Consider the following 16,265-nt stretch of genomic DNA (forward strand, 5'->3'; position numbering starts at 1 on the left):
CCAGCACTGTTTTATGGCAGCTGAAGAAAGTTTTACAGCATGTATTGTATGGCTAAAGCCTCTTGCAATTCAGTTAATGTAGTTAGCGGTTAACTGCTAAAGTTTGCCCCTATGAACGTTTGACAGAGTTTATGAACAAATCAGAGCAGATTCCAATGGGGCATAGCTCATATACACATATCAGACATACAGTAAGTGTTTGGATTTTAACACCATCTCACCCATATTGCCTTTTTAGATATATTTGACCTACAGTTTACATGTATTACTTTTTGTATAAAAACATTTGCCTGGCTAAATGCATGGTTTACAGCTCTCACTAAGCCAGCTAACCTGGCAAATGTTACACCTGACCTTACTCTGTACTGTACCGTTCCTTCATAGAGCAGAAAGGAGGACTAAAATGTACTGTATTTATATTGATAAAGACTGCATTAATGTGTTTGTTAGTTTTTGCCCTATGAGGCCCTTATAATTTATTCAGTTTGGAGCAAGGGATGGCCCCTAGGTTTACCTGCATGAGCAAGATCAGTGCAACCTGGTAGACATGCAAAAGAACCACCGAGGGGAAAATTGGGACAAGCTCATACTTAAACAGACACGTGTAGAGGACGCCCCGAGAAAATAAGTGAGGTACAGTGACTCGGACTGTTGATGGTATCATTGCTTTTAGCTAGCTGCTATGGTTAGCGTCTAACTTGACTAAACCACTTGGTCCAAGAGGTTTGGTTAGTCATTATTCAGTATAAGAGCAAAGGAGATGCAGGTGTTTTTGAATTCATTAAACACCTGCAGTCCCACCGAGAGGGGGTCTTGCTCAGTATATGCAAGACACACAACACTGTAACTATATGACAATTTAAATCTACAGACATGCAACAGTAAAAGTCAGAATCCCAATATATGAAATTTACTTTCTACACATCCAAAAGGTCCCTCTTGTCAGTCGAGGTTCATACAGTAATTAGTTTGAAGTCTAATCCTCGGGCGATGGGGGCTCACCTCGGATTCTTCTTTGGTGACTCAAGGTTTGGTGACTCAACTGCAACTCTAGCTTATGGCAGAAGATGATAAAGTTGTAGACGATGATAAAGTTGTAGATGTTCCAACAGTGACCATTCAGGCTCAGTAGACTTAATTCAGGCCCAGTGTTGGCTCTTTTAGACTCATACTCATAGACAGTGAGCCTCAGTGTGGTAAAATGAGACTGAACAACCATCAACAGTAGAAAATCAACATTTAATCTACAGAGTTAGACAGGCAAAGTGAAGATATGGTCATACTTCATTTCTCAACAGGTTTTTAGGCACAGGGACATACATTTAAAAATATCATATATATTATAGCATATATTATTCTATGTAGCATAAAACCTCTTTACCATAACAACATAAGCACTTCATCATTGGCTGTACAAAAATACATTTAAATCTCTTTCTCTGCACGTTTTGGGCACATGTATGTCGGGGTTTGCGCTTACATGTATGGATATTTGTTTACTCTTAGCTGTTTCTGCACTCATACTTCTGCAGGAGTATGTGTCGGTGTGTGTGTGTGTGTGTGTGTGTGTGTGTGTGTGTGGGGGGGGTGTATGTTCAAGTGTGTGTACGGTCTTCTTCTTGCATCTGTGGTTCAGCCAAAGTCGATTCGTGGCCGGTACTCAAGAACCATGGGATACGTCTGAGGGAGACACATAAAAAGAGAGAAAGTGTTCAAAAGAAGAAATCAATCATTTGGTCATCGTACTGTAAACATAAACACACTTCAGAGGACAAACACACCACTCCTGCTACTGCAGCAACACGGAGAGGAAGCCTTTGATTAAAACTGAATCACTGCAGCTCGAAAATCCTGTGTGCAGGATTTCCACAATTTTATTAACCCTTGTTGCACCAACACAACATCCCTCCAGCTGAAACACACAAACCCCTTAAAAAACCTGTACTCCAATCTTACTGAGTCATATGGTGTTCACTTTGAATCAAGTGATGGACCTCTTTATGGTCAAAATGGTGGAGATGTTCAGGCCAAAGATTGTCAAATCTATTTAAAATGATGGAGAGAACATTTAAAGACTTGATTCATTAGTATCATATTTACGAGGCAGTAACACAGAGGGGAGGGAATGAAGAGTGCAATTCTAGTAGTTTGATCTACAGTCATTTGAGGCCAGCCCTTTTCTTCTTTTTTTTTTTTTACATTTGAACCTGTTTGTTGAAGCTTCAGTGTTCCTTTTTTTATATCGAGTAAGACAAGCCAGCTGCCTCGGCCTCTATCTGACTTCATATTTCAGGTTCTCTGAATTTGGTTTAAAGAAGAATATTAAACTGTTTCCATTAAACTTTTCCAGGATCCATCTGGCTCTGCTCTGCAGGGACAGGGGCCAAAAGTCTGATGCAGAAGACATGTTAAAGTGATAGATGCCTGGCTGCTGCTTACTCTGCTGAAGAGCAATTGAAACAGTATGTCCAAAAAAACCTTACAATCCACTGTTTTGTTATTCACTCATGGTCTGAAATTGGGCACTTGATGTGAAATACAGAGAACTGGTTAAGTTAAAGGGACAGCTAATCAGTGCTCTGCAGGCGGAGGAACACGTATGTGCTGTGTGCAAGAATTGTGCAAAAAAAAAGAAAGAATGGGCTCTCTGACAGCAGAGTAAAGCACTGAAAAATTTCCAGATTCATTAAGCAGCTCTCTTTCTGATCATTTTAAGATGCTTGATTCTGATTGGTCAAACCCCCTTGACAACATTTATCCACTTTCACTAACATGAGCTACACCAGAGGCAAACTGATCACACGTCATGTCAAATCAATCCATGGAAAAGAGTTCCGGCACATTTTGCTTCTGCTTGTTGACACCATAGACCGTAAGGTGAGGTAAAACCATTAACTTATGTTAGCATTAAACCAATGAGGCTAAAGCGTTAGTTTCGGTTAGCATGCTAAAGCGTTAGTTTCGGTTAGCATGCTAAATCGGCAGCCTAAACAACATGGATATTTTAATATTGTATCCTGTCCAGCAATATTAGCAACGGCAGCGGAGTAGGTGAGATCACTACAAAGAAACTTAAACCATGAGTGGTAGTGATGATAGCAGCAGGGTTAACAGTTGTTAGAAGAAGAGAAGAAGGAGAGCTGAATGTGGTTCTTGATACATTCTTAGTTTTTTAGAATTTGACAACAGCTTCTTACAGGGGATCGTTGAACTCTGACTGCCATGTTGGTTTGATGCCGTTAGGCCCTATCAGTAAGCCATCCATCAATGGGGTTAAATAATAGAAATGTCAACTCATTCTTCTTGCCCCCTTTGGCTGGGGAGTGGCATTAGCACATTAGAATCAAAAGGTGTGAGCTGCCCTTTTACTGAAAATTTCTGAATGAAGATAGGTGAGTGTGTCAGAGTTACTGCAAAGTATAAAGTGTGTCTCCTGATTTGGAGTCTTGTCTCCTATTTCTGGCAGCTTGAGGCTGCTGGTGCAGCAGAGTACAGCTGCTGTCATCTGCTCCTGCTTTCTGCATTTTGCTGCATCATGTCTCGAAGAAAAAAAAACTACAGTAAATCCAACCTAACCAGACAGTCACTGCTTCTCTGTGTCTGCTTCTCAGACAGCCTTTCACTTAGCATTTTGCTCCACAACCACTTTAATTATACTGCACTTACACACTTTCTGTTTAGCTTACAGAGAGTTTTAAGAGATTTGTTCTGGTGGAAAATGATGAAACAAAGAATCATCCAACATGCAGTGAGAGATGATCGAAATTTGTTCTAAAAGTTTTTGATGTATCAAACAATGTCAGTTTTTTTTTTCTTTAGTATATTGTCAACATTCTGAATTATTGGTGTCCACAGTCCGCATGTCCTGTGTGAAACATTCATCCTCTTAGGACTGTGCATAATTATAATAATTTGATCGGACTTCTTGACGTGTCTTAGTTATCGCTTGTCTTGAACCAGAATTTTGGCCAAATGGAAACTCTGGTCAAATAAAACAAAGCTCATTGAGTCATTAAAATCATTAAGGTTTATGCTCTGGGGACCACAAATTTCCAAACCAGATTTTTTTGTAAAGTGGACTACAATTTTCACTGAAAAAAATAAAAACAAAACCCCACTATAAATGCAGTTTACAACATTTCGCTTTAAGGCATCTGAAATCACTTATTGAATAGAATGTGTTAGAATAAAAAGCAAATTTCAAAATGCAGAGGGAATCAAGTGGGGGACATAAAAGAAGAAATGGACACTGGGCACCAGTTTAGCTCAGTCGGTAAAGCAGGTGCCCACATATACTAAGGCTACAGTCCTCTAGGTTCAATTCCCAGCCCTTGCCCTTAATCCCTGTCTATCCTACGCCCTTCCCCCCACATTTGCATTTGTTAACTCTCCAGAAATCCTTTCTATCAAGGCAAAAATGACAATACAATAATCTTTAAAAGAAGATGTATACCTCTATAGCAGGCTTCTAACTAATTGGGAGGTTGGAAGTAAAATTGACATATTTCTGCTGAAACACTAACAAGCAGTGCTTATCTGATTTTTGTTGTTGTTGGCGGTGGTGTTGGTGGTATCCTTCTTAAAGACCATATTTCAAACTCCAGTTATTGAGAGATTAGTGTTTGAGGGTTGTGACCAGGTTCATCTTTCTCTGGATGGAGCCCTTGCTGAAATGTGTTTAAGAGGTCGAGCTCCATCTTCATATCCTTCAGGCCAAAGATTTTCCTGCTTCAGAACAAACCAACACCTGAAACTGATTACTGCTAACGAGCTGAATCCGTAGCCTCTCTCTTACAGCAGAGATGGAACAACTCTGTCACAGAGGACGTTTGTAATTTTCAGCTTAGAGCCTTTTTTAGTCCAAGCAATAGAACTATTCTTTTCTTCAACAATCTCAGAGGCAGAGATAACCTTTACTAAACAAAGCAAACATGGAATGACAATGGGGGATGGCTCTGTCTATGCAACATAACTGTCAGTGGACGTTTGGCATTTAGACCATGAGTGTGTTTGTTTTATCTGGACACTGGACAGGCTCAGGTCGCTGTTATATGGTTATCTCACTTTTCAGTGTTATGTGTATGCTAAAACTTTGATCGTATGATAATTTTGGTCTATTTTGTGTGCTTTATGAAAAGCATTTACCATAAGCAATCCAACTACTTAGCCATTAAGTCAGAGGACAACTTCTGAGACTCTTCTCTATAACTCAAATATGCATACAATACAAGAGTTATTTTAAAAGTCAACAGGAGGTGACATTATAATTGTCATAGATGTGTCTTAAATCAGAGGCTGAGTCATTTGAGTGAGGCATTTAAAGACTGATTGCATCAGAGTGGTGTCAAAGGCTGTTCCATTTCAAGGGCTCCTTCAAATGCAGTCAACAAGTGTGTCCTAGTTTTCCTGTGCCTTGAAGATATGTTCGGTCATCCTTCATTGCCGTGCATATAAAAAGATTCACTGCACGCCAGTTCAAACTCTTTTTTTGTTAGTTTGGTGTACAGGCAGGAAGATAAAGCCTGGTTTATACTTCTACGTAGAATAAATAAGGTAGCCTATGTGCTTGCGTAGGTCTGCGTAGGTCTGCATGGGGGGCCTACGCACATAGCCAACGCAGACCTCTTTCAAACTGTATCTAGGCGTCGTATCAACATGGACCGCAAGCCCTGTGATTGGTCCATTCTGCCTTATTGTATATCCTGCATTTACAGCACTTCTGGAATCGCCGCACATCTACTGTGTATTTCATCTCCTTCCACGTCGCCTCACTATTTTTGAATTCACATGATACGTTTGAAATTGTTGTGAAAAAGTAAACAGAAAACGTAGCGGTAAAGAAACAGGCCTCCCAACTATCAGAGAGAACACACTGCCATCAAATGTTTCGGCAGAGCGACACGGACACATCGACGCACATATATGTAATGCTCACGTCCCCGTCGACCACTGCTGCGTATGGTCAACGCAGAAGTACAAACTAGCCTTATTACCGCAGCTCCAGCAGCTGATTCCTACTGTGCAGGCTCTGGCTGCAAAATAAGTCATCAAGATGTGAGATGTCAGCACCAATCTCATGGGTATTTTCACATACAGTCAATAGCTTAGACTGTGTAAGCAATCTAAGCGTGACCACACATGAGGCTCATACCTTTTTCATCTGTCTTTGCAGTACAATGTTACACTTCATGGTTTACAGTTCAAATTTTGAGAGAACAGTCCAGGTCCCCAAATTGTACTTAGTCTTTGGTATGCTACATCTAGTGACACAGCTATTAAATCTTAAACAAACACATTTATAGCTAAAAGCTGACAGTTAATTTGAAGAAAATCAAGCAGATTGAGCTAATGTTTGTACTACTGAACGATATAATTAACTGCCATTCAGAAACAACGGTCCTCTGAGTATGTTCATTACCCAGTCAGACCTCAGAACAGTTTATCTTGATATAATTTGGGTGTCATGTTTTGTAAATCAGGAGGCAGTTTCCTGTCGGAGGCTGCGAATAAGGCCAAGCTGTGGAGTACACAGAAGGATGAATGACTAGATACCCTCCCCACCCCACCCCCCTTCTGTCTCCATTCGTGACTCTCAGACTTCGTATCTGTCTCACTCACCCTCTTCGTCACTGCTCTCCTTACCTTGTCCCCCAGACAGGGCTCAAACAGGATTCAAAAATAATTTCTTGGTGTGTGTCCTTATGAGTCACCCGGTAGGACGTAAATAATTCTATCTGACTTTGCCTGTTGTATCAGCTCATGGAAGTGTTGCAAAGTGGAGGTTGAAGACACACTGGAAAGACGGTTTTCTTCGTAAAATGTCGCCTGGATACATTTGAGAGACGTAGGGCTTGGTTTTATGCAAGTACCTGCCTTAGGACTATGGATCAAATTTAACTGTGCCTTGAGTGAGTTTGAATTTACCTTGTACTTCAAGGACATAAAGTACAAGGCAACAGCAATCCGAAAGGGGACCTTGGAACTGAGTCAATATGTTTTTTGTGATATTATGACCTTTAACCTTAATATTCTAGTAATTTTTCAGGTCAAAAAACATGAGGCTAAATAAAAATTGATAACTGGTCTATTACATTACTGTTCTTTAATAGCTACATTTATTTTTAATATGCAGGAACTTTAAATGACACCTTAGAATATAGAAGGTATGCTCTGACGTCAATTTCCCACCAAGGACGTGACATCAGTGCCAACCAATGTTAGACTGAGTGGTACAACATCCTGCAACATGGCCTTCAGCAGAGGACATGATGCAATGGGAGTAAATTTGACAAGTATCTGCTTAAAATTTGGTCAGTTGGATTTGACAGATTCCTTCATTTTACCAAAGTACATTTTTTTGTACTTGATTTATAAGGATGGTGCTTTACAGCCTGTTTAAATCTGAAACTCTGAACATAACCTGGACCCAACTTGGTTAGCTTTGCTAAATTAGCATCGTGATCTAGCTAGGTAAAAAGAGAGAAAGCTTTGGGATACTGAAAACTCTGACTTAAGAAGTGACAGACTTGATTTCTACCTTTAACCTTGCGTAACGGTGTACTTCCAAATTCGTCATTATTTTTTCTTTTTCAGCAGCATTCAGTCGAAAGCTAACGCTGCTACTCAGCCTTTTTATTGCTACGTGCTTTCTGCCACTTGGGATGTGAGCGCTGTGACATCATGTGTCGTTGACATGTTGCTACTGCTATACAAACTCCTTTATGAGACCTAGATGTTAAAAATAGCTTTTATAGACCAGTTTATTTACTTATGACTAAATGTCTTAAGACAGTGCTTACAGAAAGAACTGTTAAGATTCCGCTGTCTGGTGTCCTGTTCTTATTCTACTCTTAGTCCGACTGTCCTTGAGACTTTCATAAGTAAATTCCGACACAAACTGACTGCTACATTGCCAACACAAAGACTATGTGGCAATAATAGTCAGCCCAAATTGTATTGTTTTTATTTTGCAATGATTGTTCTTCTCACTTTGCAATTGTTCTGCTTGTTTCCAGGTCCAGACTCACAGAGGCTGCACTGGCAATTATAAATCAAAGTTTTTACAAGAGGCTTTACTCACAGTGGAACAAGGACAAGCTCTAATCCATCCGACCCATTAAATATCAAAATGTTTAGAAAGATCATTAGAAGCATGGCAGTGTGCAATAATGAACTTTAATGGATCTTTTAAAGGGCGAGACAGTTGTTTTGTGGTAGTCTGTTAATAGTTATGGAATCAACTTTATTTTCCCATGTAAATGTGTGAAGTGACCACACAAGGTGGGCCTCAGTTTCTAAATTACAAGATGACCTAATGTCATAGAGTTAAGTAGGAAAGGTGCCTGCATGTATAAAAAATGACTTCCTTTGTGTTTTATAAAACGCTCACTTTATCACCATGACTGATAGCAACAAGTCAGCATAGTGATATTGATCTGGGCTTTACTGGGATAATTTACCAGATCACTGTGATTAAAATGATTTGTTTGTATATAAGGTATTGTCATGTTGGTCCACAACTTTGCATAATGGGATAAAGGCCCAGATGGAAAAGCAACATAATCTTAATTTCTGACAATCTGCGCATGCCAAACAGACAATCTGTGTCTCAATATTACATAACACGGATAATAATTCAAACTGGATCATTCAGGTCAAACCATGTCTGCGTTGTAAGAAAAAAAGCAACAGTTGACTTTTTGTGTTTCTAAGAAGGAACTTCTGAGGAAGAAAATTACTCCTCTTAGTTGTAATATCCCTTTACAAGGACATGTGAGCAAAGTTAGAGCAGAGAAACTACACGTCCCATTTCATACTGCCTCCTCTCCCTGCTCTTCTCCTGCCTCACCACCTCCCCTCCTCTGACCCAGTATCTGCTACCCCCTGTGGTGCCAGCTGTCTGCACCCTTCAATCATTGTCCATGTTGGGACAGGACCTTTCAGTTGCTCATAGTTCAAATAAATACACACTCTAAAACACTTAGACACACAAACGCTGGATACGCAGATTCAGTCAACATGTACAGCAATGATTGCACTCACACAAATCATACACTGACCTCAGTCGTAACAAAGACAACTCCTGCTGCTCTGTGTGTGTGTGTGTTTGCAATTTTTTCTATCTTTGTGGGGACATTTTTTCCAGTCCTCATTTTTTTTGCATGACTTTGATGTTTATTTGTTTGTTTCCGGGTTAAAGTTAGAACTGGGTTTGGAACAAGGTTAATGTGAATATGGTCAACACTATTATGATTCATAAGTAGTTAAAGGTTGTTTGCATGTTGTCTAATGGGAAAGCCTAAACAGCATGAATTATTAAGTTTAACAAATAAACATCTTGATAAAATTAGCTGTTAATTGCTAATAAATAACATCAAAATCTACTGTGAAATGCTGACTCTACCTAAGTAAAGTGTACTACCAATTATTGCTTGATAATGTGTTGACTACTCTGAGAAAAATTACAACAATAACAACAAAGTGGCATCACTGAAAACATTCAATTGAACAAACTACGGAAACAAAGTAATAACTTATATTACAGAGTAGATTATATGTGCTGTGACACCACTTTAAACTAGATTTATCACAATCAATTAAGCTATGGGTAAATAAGAGTGGATGTTTGAATGTGTTGAATAAAGCAAAAATGTGTGAAAATATAAGTTGTAGCTTATTTTATTGAATGCATTCAAATCAATTCCAAATCGTTGGTATATAGGAATTAATTTGGTTCAGAAAATGTGTCACTATAAATCAGTTTTCTTTATGAAATTCATTTGGATTAACATAATATTTTTGAGCTACATAACTTAACTTTTGACTTCTTGGCACTTTTTGAGTGTTGCTTTTATTATGATGGATGTTTTCAATTTTTTTTAAATCAACTTTATTGATACAACACTTTAAACTTCAAGTAGTATAACTTCAAACCTACTCTGATGGTTACATTTACTTCAGGTGGGTTGTTGTAATGTTTAGTCTATGTGAGTAAAACCATGAATTAGGAAACTTACTCTAAATTTCAGTAAAAACTTTCTTGTGTTGACTCACTACTTTCTGTCTTCTCATAACTTTCACAATAAGGAAAGTCATATATTCTTTGGATGGCATTTAAAAGAGGCTTTATAGAATGTCCTTCATATTTATGCTGATTATGCAAAATTTGACAGTGGGCGAAAAAGAGAAGAATCTGAGTAATAAAGACTTCCTTTCTGAGAAAAAACTGACTGTTTACTCTCATTCTTACTCATTGACCTTTCCAAACAACATCCCTAAACTTAACTTGAGCCTTACTCAAACCTGAACATAAACAACATTTGAACAATAGGGTCAAAGTCTAACGTGATGATTGAATATAAGACTCCAAAGTGTGAAAAGATAATCTAAAATGGATGCAAACAGAAATTGTTTCCTGTACTGATGCATCTTCGCAAGAGCATGCCCACACACTCACACTCACACCCACACATACACGTAAACAGGAAGTGGGGGTGACAGACTTACATTCTCTCCATGTAGCCTCCATCGGGTCATGTAGATGAACTCCAGAGTGTGATCTCTGCCCATGATCTCTCCGTTACACAGCACATCAAGCTGGGCACAGCACAAAAAAAAAAAGGATTTGAGAAAGTTCAATTTCAAATCTCTCCAAAAGGGAGAAGTATTAGACAAACAGGCCAATTTAATTAAATGGACAAAATCAACAGTTAAAAAAAGGAGGCAAAGACACAAAACTCAGGGTTACACAAATAAAAAAGGATGTCAGTCCTAATACACACACTGAAAGGAAAGGGGAAGTTCACTGTGGTAATGAGTGGGAGGCTGCACCGCATGCGTGAAAGACTGACTGAGCGAGTGTGTGATACTTGATTTAGCTCAGTCTTTTGCAAATATTAGAGCCAACAGACTTTTGTTCTTTTATAAAGCTGATTTGTGAATGGGATATTAATGAGCATCTGCCTGTATAAACACTGGCTAGTTTTTGAGTCACAGTTAGCCTTATCAAAGTTTGACCTGACTTTTGAAGCCATGACTCATTTGCTTTTTTGCTTTTTCATGCATGGTTTACCAAACTGCGGAGAGTGCTACTAGTTTGAATGCCCAGAGGTGTTGTTTGTTTTAAAGCTCCTGTAGGGAACTTTCAGTTTGTGTTGCGCTAGGTGCCCGATGTGGTCAAAACAGTACTTATCTCTTTGCTTATGCTGTCCTTTACTTGTGTAAATAATGTTGTCTGACAAATTTGTAACAACCTACTTTCTACTTTCACTTTTAACGATATATTGAACTGTGTTACTTCACCTCTTGTGACACCTACCCTGCAGCAGTGTTTTCAGGAATTTGAAGTAACAAAATAAAAATATTCAGTCTTGTTACTGGTGGTCCTGTTAAATTTATTAGGTCATGAAGGGATATCAGCATCACTTTCAAGTTGTTTCATAACCAACTGGAAACTCTTCAAGGGAGCTTTAAGCCAACATTTGTCAACATTTTGTCTGCAGATTCTGCATTTATTTAAAAATACAGCCAACGTAATTTGAAAAGCATCATTTTAACCACACAGTTGAAGAAATATATTCACTATCTGACTTCTTGACAAATTTGAAAACGACTGTTAACATAGTTTTTAACATATTCACAAAAATACTCACGTGCCTAATAATTGTGCACGAAGTGTATTAAACCATACTGTAGTTTGCCAAGTTTTAAACCATTCAGTCTCATATGACATTAAGTTACAATGAACTATATGAGACCAGCAGAAAATAAATTGTAATCAGTTAATAAGTCAAAATCATTGTCTATATTTAGAACAGAAAATTAGCATTAGCCTATTGCTAAATAAGCAGAGAGTCTTATAAACTTTAGTCAATAGAACAAGATAAAAGCAACACTTTCTCAACATTGAACCTCACAACTCTGCCTTAACTATATCTTTAAAGGCTGGGAGGACATTTTAGGATGTGTTGATTTTGGCGCCCCTGGTGGACACAGCCATAAGTTTATCTCTTACTTATTTAGTTAGTTATCCTTTTTCTCTTATTTGAGCCCTCTACAGTTGTAAGTTGTGTTTTTGGACAAAAATGTAATCCTTCATTTCTAAATAACTAAGGTGAACTCATGATGAGACTTTAGCGAGGACATTTTTTTAAAAAGGCTGTTCCTTCTGTATGCTGTTAATCTCTGTCTGACACCCAGCAGCAGGGATGCCAGGCATATAAAGCAACCATATATAAATAATCTATGTTCTCTTATTTTGCATCAGTATTCATTTGTCTGTTTCCACAAATTTAGTTTAAGCTGAGCTATTCCTATTCTTAAATTCAGATTATGTAGATATGAAGCCTTATAAGGGGGTTTGAATTTGTCTGAGACTGGCCATTCAAAAATTTAACATTTTATTAAAGGCTTTATTTCCTTCAGCTTTCATGGAAATTTTTTTACACTGTAATCATAAGAAATATACTTCCTTAAACACATTTCTAAACTGGTGGAATGGATCCGTTCCTTACCTCGTAAGAGCTGGGCAGCTTTAGTTTAAGACTGAGAAACTTCTTAATTGTTCCCACGGTGACTCTACTGGAGCAGCGAATGAACCTCTTCATTAAATCCTAATTGGACAAGAGACAAATTCTATTAGACCCTGACTTAATGAGAGTGCTAGCTAAAAAACTGAATGTAGACTTTACATTGAAAGGAACCCCAAAAAACACAAGAACCTTTACAAAACACTCGATACTGACTGTTCATGAACCAGTCATGAATTCTCTTAAAACACACCGAGACAGTGCTCTCTCCTGACTGTCCTGTGTTGCGTAGGCAGTCCAGGCAGATTGCTATCTGAGGGTCACTCCTGTGGTAGTCGTCATTGCCACCATCCTCATCGTCATCACCACCACCATCACCGTCACCATCACCATCATCAACACCTGGCAGCCTGAGCCTTTGACACATCAAGGTTTCCGCTGTTTAAAAACAAAAGACACAATGAATGATGTCACTGCTTTGCCAAAACTTCAAGCTTTACATTTCGCATAAATATAAGGTGTTAAAAAAAATGAAAAATAGCTTTTACAGTGCCTGATTAGACAAGATGTATACAACGATTACATAACATCAGCATAATTGAATGATGATGAATGATTACACTGAGTTATTGTGCCTTCAGGGAGCAGTAACAGACTTGTCTTCACCATAAAAGCTTGATGCATGGTGCATGATGTTTGAGCAAGAAATCCCCTGACCCAGATTCAAATGAAGCTTAAATGTGATGATTATTTACCCATCCATGAATCAAAATATTAGGAAAGACAATCTGACTCTGCAGATAAATAGAGTTATAAGACAGAATCTGTTTTGCAGAAATTTTAAATCACCCACTAAAGTTAAATTTACTGTAGAATAGTCATCACAAAACCTCCCCCCAATGATATGTAAGTTACACAGAAGTTAGTTTTATACATTTATGATCTAAAAACACACACACAGTACTTTAATGAAGATGGTTAGCAAAGTCTCCAAAATACTTCTAAAAAGAGATCATGTATTTGCTGAGAATTTCTACGATCTGAATAACAAACAGCTTGCCTTGGCCGTTTTCTTTGGGCTGGTTCTTCCTCCAGAATTCCAGTTCCTGCTGTTCTTCCTCTGGTTCACAAGAACAACAGAAAAAAAGAAAACAGTGTTAACAAAGGGCCTGGAAACAAAGCAAAATGCTCAGGGTATGTAGCCACTGAATGTGACCAATCCATGTAAGCTCCTATCAGCCCAGGCTTGTTAGTAAATTTGTTGGTGTGTATTGAGTTGTCTTTTTCTGGATATTTTTGTCTTGACAGGACAGTTGAAGACAGACAGGAAATGGTGGTGAGAATAGAGAGAGTTTAGACAGCTATGTGTGTTAACCAGGAGTTTGAACGAGTGAATTCAGCATCAAGGGCTACAGCCTCTGTACATGGGGTGAATGATTTAACCACTGAGCCAAACCAGCACCCTCAACGTTCCCTTAAAAAGGATGATTATAACATCATGAGGGAGATGTGGCACTGCCAGCCTGGTGTGCGCCATGAGGTATCCCAGCATGCCTCAAATCAGCCACTCAGTTTGACCACATCAGTTAGCTTTCAGCAGGCACACACTGTCAAACAAAACTCTTTTTATATATAAATCAGGATTTTTGATGTTGTATAAGCAATTAAAATTATCTTTGTGTTTGAAAGAATTCAACTCACCTTGCAATAAAAGCAAAGAAAGAATCCCATTATGAGGACAAGACCTTAGTTTCTCAAATTGACTGAAGTAATGATTTTATTCAGGTGTTAAACTGTCTTACTAAAATAGGCTCATGGAATGTATCGTCTGACATGAGCCACATGCACTTATTTCATCATGGCTACAAAAAATAAGATCCTCTGTTTGGACGTGACACGAAGAAAAAATACATCAGTTTGCTCGTCAAAAACGATGACACCAAATTCACAAAAGGCTGATTATTTAGCCACATGAGCATTAGGGCACAATGTCTACTAAAGTAAATATGTTTTGTTTCCATTCTTCTGTCAGTTGAGGTTAAGTTATGGAGTCATAAAATAATGGCACAACAGCTTTGGTTCAACGTGTTGACGTAGCCTCTGTATGTCTTGGCTACAGAGAGAGAAGGTTGTTCATAAACTTGTTATAAACCCTTCAGCTTTATTCTATCTGAAAAAAATGTGGCACTGACAACTAAAACTCAACAAGAACTCCCTTACATCTTTGGAGAGATCATATTATAGAGCAGCTGGATTGTGCTTTGTACAATATCTAATATACTACATGTTAATGTAGTGTATAATAATTAATCTGCTGTCTTTATAGAAATAGTAAAATTGCGATTATGTTTGTATCGTATCCCAGTTTAGGTCTTGCCTTTAATAGAAGTTGCAAGGGTCTATAAAAATTGACAAATACTAACCAATGTCCATACATCACTGAGTGCTGAGTCAGTTAATCTTGCTTGGGCTAAACAGATGTTAGTTTCTTAACAGTTTGCTAGCACATTGCACAAATGTAGCTGGGTGAATTTTAAAGTAAATCCAAAGGCATTGGTGGTTACCAAGTGCTTTTGTGAAGTTGTTTGAGTGTTGTTAGGTGGTTACATGCTATTCAAATTGGTTGCTGCAGTCTAACCAAATCACCACTAAGGCATTCTTTGTTCACAGTGTGGCCAGATAGATGGTGCTCCTGCTCCTGGTGATTGTCTTCCACAATTGCTAAGTTGCTAAAAGGTAGTATGTGTAGTTTTACACAAGAGACTGCACAATTATTCACTTAGCTCCATGATGCACAACTTAATTTGTGCTATCATTTAAATCAGTTTGAGACTACGATCGAAAACAGCAGAAAATAACTTGTATCCAAGCAAGATATTGGAAACAGGAAGTGGAGTTTTTAAGCCTCAAACACTGTAAGTCAACATCAAAGCACTAACTGCATTGAAGAACACCTGATGCATCCCTCCATGCCATCCATATCTGGGCTAAGGATTTGTCCCTGGACACACCTTACAGCTCCTGGGAGGAGTTTGTAGCTGCTTATAAAACAGACTGGAAATAATATTGATGCCTCTGTGTGATCCAGGAAAGCAAACAAGGTCATCAGCGACAAGACTGAACATTTCAGAAAAGGCATTTTTTGTTCTTGTAGGCACTCATGCTGGGTGGGTGTTGGCCAATAAGCGGCAAGATTAAGCAGCTACATTTAGCATGACATTTTCATAGCTTTCCATCGTCCACCATGTTTGTCTACTCTAAAGCCATGTTTTGCATGATTTTTTGTTTGTGAGAGTCAGGACTCTAGTTGTTGGTGAATGGATTGTGTTAGTGTGTAATATGCTGTGTTGGCAGTATAGTTGCACAAACAGCACAAAACTGTTTAATCTATCGTCATTTGTCATCATGTGTGAAGTCTCTTACATTTTCAACATCTGTCAGATTGAGTCTATTATTGTGGGCCAGCTTTTAGTGAGAGACGAAAGATAAAAAGACCAAGACAGCAGAAATACTAACTTGTTGTGGAAGAAAGAACTGTATGCCTGCCATTTTCAAACTTAACACTCAGACAAATTCATAAAGTGTCTTCTTCTTCTTGAGATAAAAGGGAACAAATGCCACTGGGATAGGCAGCCCTTGGTGTTGTGTCTTTGGAAGAAGAAAGAAGGAGTCATTGGATTGACTTCTGGCTTTAGTTTCTCATCTCAAGCGCTGACACGCTTAGCTTACAAGCCAAAG

General features: G+C 38.5%; 1 protein-coding gene across 7 annotated transcripts in view; it reads right to left on the minus strand.

The window, feature by feature from the left end:
• Positions 1–1,220: 1,220 nt before the first annotated feature.
• pcgf5b (polycomb group ring finger 5b) overlaps positions 1,221–16,265 on the minus strand; it is a 32,229-nt gene continuing 17,184 nt past the window's right edge. For all 7 annotated transcript variants that reach the window (XM_034682717.1, XM_034682720.1, XM_034682716.1 and 4 more), the window contains 5 exons: positions 13,588–13,647; positions 12,781–12,965; positions 12,513–12,611; positions 10,507–10,596; positions 1,221–1,680 (listed from right to left, as the gene is read on the minus strand). In XM_034682717.1, the coding sequence (XP_034538608.1) occupies positions 1,633–1,680; positions 10,507–10,596; positions 12,513–12,611; positions 12,781–12,965; positions 13,588–13,647 (482 nt within the window). In that variant the 3' untranslated portion in view covers positions 1,221–1,632. The remainder of the gene's footprint in view (positions 1,681–10,506; positions 10,597–12,512; positions 12,612–12,780; positions 12,966–13,587; positions 13,648–16,265) is intronic.

The sequence above is a fragment of the Notolabrus celidotus genome, chromosome 4, assembly GCF_009762535.1.
Source record: "Notolabrus celidotus isolate fNotCel1 chromosome 4, fNotCel1.pri, whole genome shotgun sequence".
Taxonomy (NCBI): Eukaryota; Metazoa; Chordata; class Actinopteri; order Labriformes; family Labridae; genus Notolabrus; species Notolabrus celidotus.